This window comes from Vombatus ursinus, unplaced genomic scaffold (assembly GCF_900497805.2).
Source record: "Vombatus ursinus unplaced genomic scaffold, bare-nosed wombat genome assembly UNPS02014786.1, whole genome shotgun sequence".
In the NCBI taxonomy this organism is placed as follows: domain Eukaryota; kingdom Metazoa; phylum Chordata; class Mammalia; order Diprotodontia; family Vombatidae; genus Vombatus; species Vombatus ursinus.
Window position 1 is genome coordinate 31931319 of NW_020954564.1, and position 1643 is coordinate 31932961.

A 1643-nucleotide genomic window follows, 5' to 3' on the forward strand; every position below is an offset into this window, starting at 1 on the left:
GAGCAGGAGCAGGAGCCGCCGCCGCCACCGCGGGAGCGCAGGAGGAACGGGAGGGACCCTGCCTGCTGCAGCCCCGCGCGTCCCGGCCGCCGAGGTCGCCGCCACTGCCGCCGCCGCATCTCGGGACGGGGCAGCCGCTCCCCAGACCCAGTCCCAGTCCCAGCCCCAGCGTTAGCCTACGCCCGTCGCTCCCTCCTTCTTAGTCCGGGCCGGCCGGCCGGCCAGCTCCGCTCTCTGCCCGCCCCCAAGGGCCCCGAGGATGCCGAAGCCGACACTGCTCCTGCGGGGGGGTTGGGACCGCAGCCCCGGGGACACGGAGCTGGGGCGCCAGTTCCGGGACTGGTGTCTCCGGACCTACGGAGACTCAGCCAAGACCAAGACGGTCACTCGTAGCAAATACCAGCGGATCGCCGAGGTCCTGCAAGGCGGGGGCAGCGGGACCACGGGTGCCGGCAACGGCGGCCCCTCATCAGGGGAGAAAGGCAAGTTCCAGTTTTGGGTCCGCTCCAAGGGCTTTCGGCTGGGGACCAGCAGGGAGCCGAAGATGGGTCAAGTGGTGTATGTGCCGGTGAAAACTGGAACGGTCAGTGCGCGCCCGCGCCTCCCCTCAGTGTCCGCGTGTGTCTTGTCTGTCTGTCTGAGTGCTGTCCGTCTGTCCTAGCCCTGCTTGTGTCTGAGTGGTCATCTCTCTCCACCCACCCACAGCCCAGTCTGATCCCGCAGTGTCTCCCCATCCGAGGCAAGGGACCCCTTCCCTCCCTTCGGTACCCCTTGGTTCCCGACGGGATGGCCCAGGCGGCGCAGACCCGCCCCGGCCGGCTCTACATGTAGCGAGCGGGTTGTCCCGGGAGCAGGAGGCAGCGAGGAAGGCTTCTGAGTCCTCCCCCAGCGCCTCTCTCCCTAGCAGCGCGGGCTGTCCCGGGTGCTCACCCGGGCATGTTCTGTCCTCCTCCCCCTCCTCCTCCTCCTCCTCCTCCCCCTCCCCCTTCCTCCTCCTCTTCTTCCTCCTCCTTTTTCCCCCCTCCCCCTTCCAGCAGGCGGCTGCTCCGGGAGCCAGACCCATCCCACCCCTAGCAGGCAGGCTGTCCCGAGCGGGCTGGAGAGCGAGCTCCGGGTAGGAGCTCCTAGCTCGTGCCACCGCCCCCTGCCCCCTGGCTGCTACGGGGGTTGCAGTGGCCTGAGGACAGGGAGTCTTCCCAGGGGCGCCCCTCTTCTCCTAGGCTCTGGGACGAGGCCCCGCAGACTGGGGGAGGGGGGCGGTGCGACGAGCCCGGGCCCGGGAGTAGGGGCTGGAGCTGGAGCTGGAGCTGGGGCAGGGGCAGGGGTAAGGGCAGGAACGCCCCGACCCCACCCGGGACTGGCCCTGGGCGGACGGGCGGGGGCGGCCCGGCGCGATGCAGACTGGCGCAGGAGGCGCCCCCGGGCGGGGCGGGGCGGGCGGGGCCGGACGGTCCCGGGGTGCGGATGGGGACGGGTCCACCCCCTCATCTCTCTCAGCCTTGGTCTGAAGAGAGGGATGAGGCTGGCAGGGAGGGGGCATCTGACCCCTCCATCCCCCCCCTCACCCCTCGGGCTGGCTACCCAGGGAGTGGGGGAGGGGTGGGGCCTCCTAGCGCCCAGTTTGGCTGGGGCGGGGGCCAGTT

The 1643-nt window shown here is 71.2% G+C and overlaps 1 protein-coding gene across 1 annotated transcript in view; it reads left to right on the forward strand.

Moving 5' to 3' along the window:
• The first annotated feature begins 259 nt into the window (after window positions 1–259).
• Window positions 260–1643, forward strand: part of NOL4L (nucleolar protein 4 like) — a 179790-nt gene continuing 178406 nt past the window's right edge. Inside the window, exon 1 of the mRNA XM_027867664.1 lies at window positions 260–583. Within this exon, the coding sequence (XP_027723465.1) occupies window positions 260–583 (324 nt within the window). The remainder of the gene's footprint in view (window positions 584–1643) is intronic.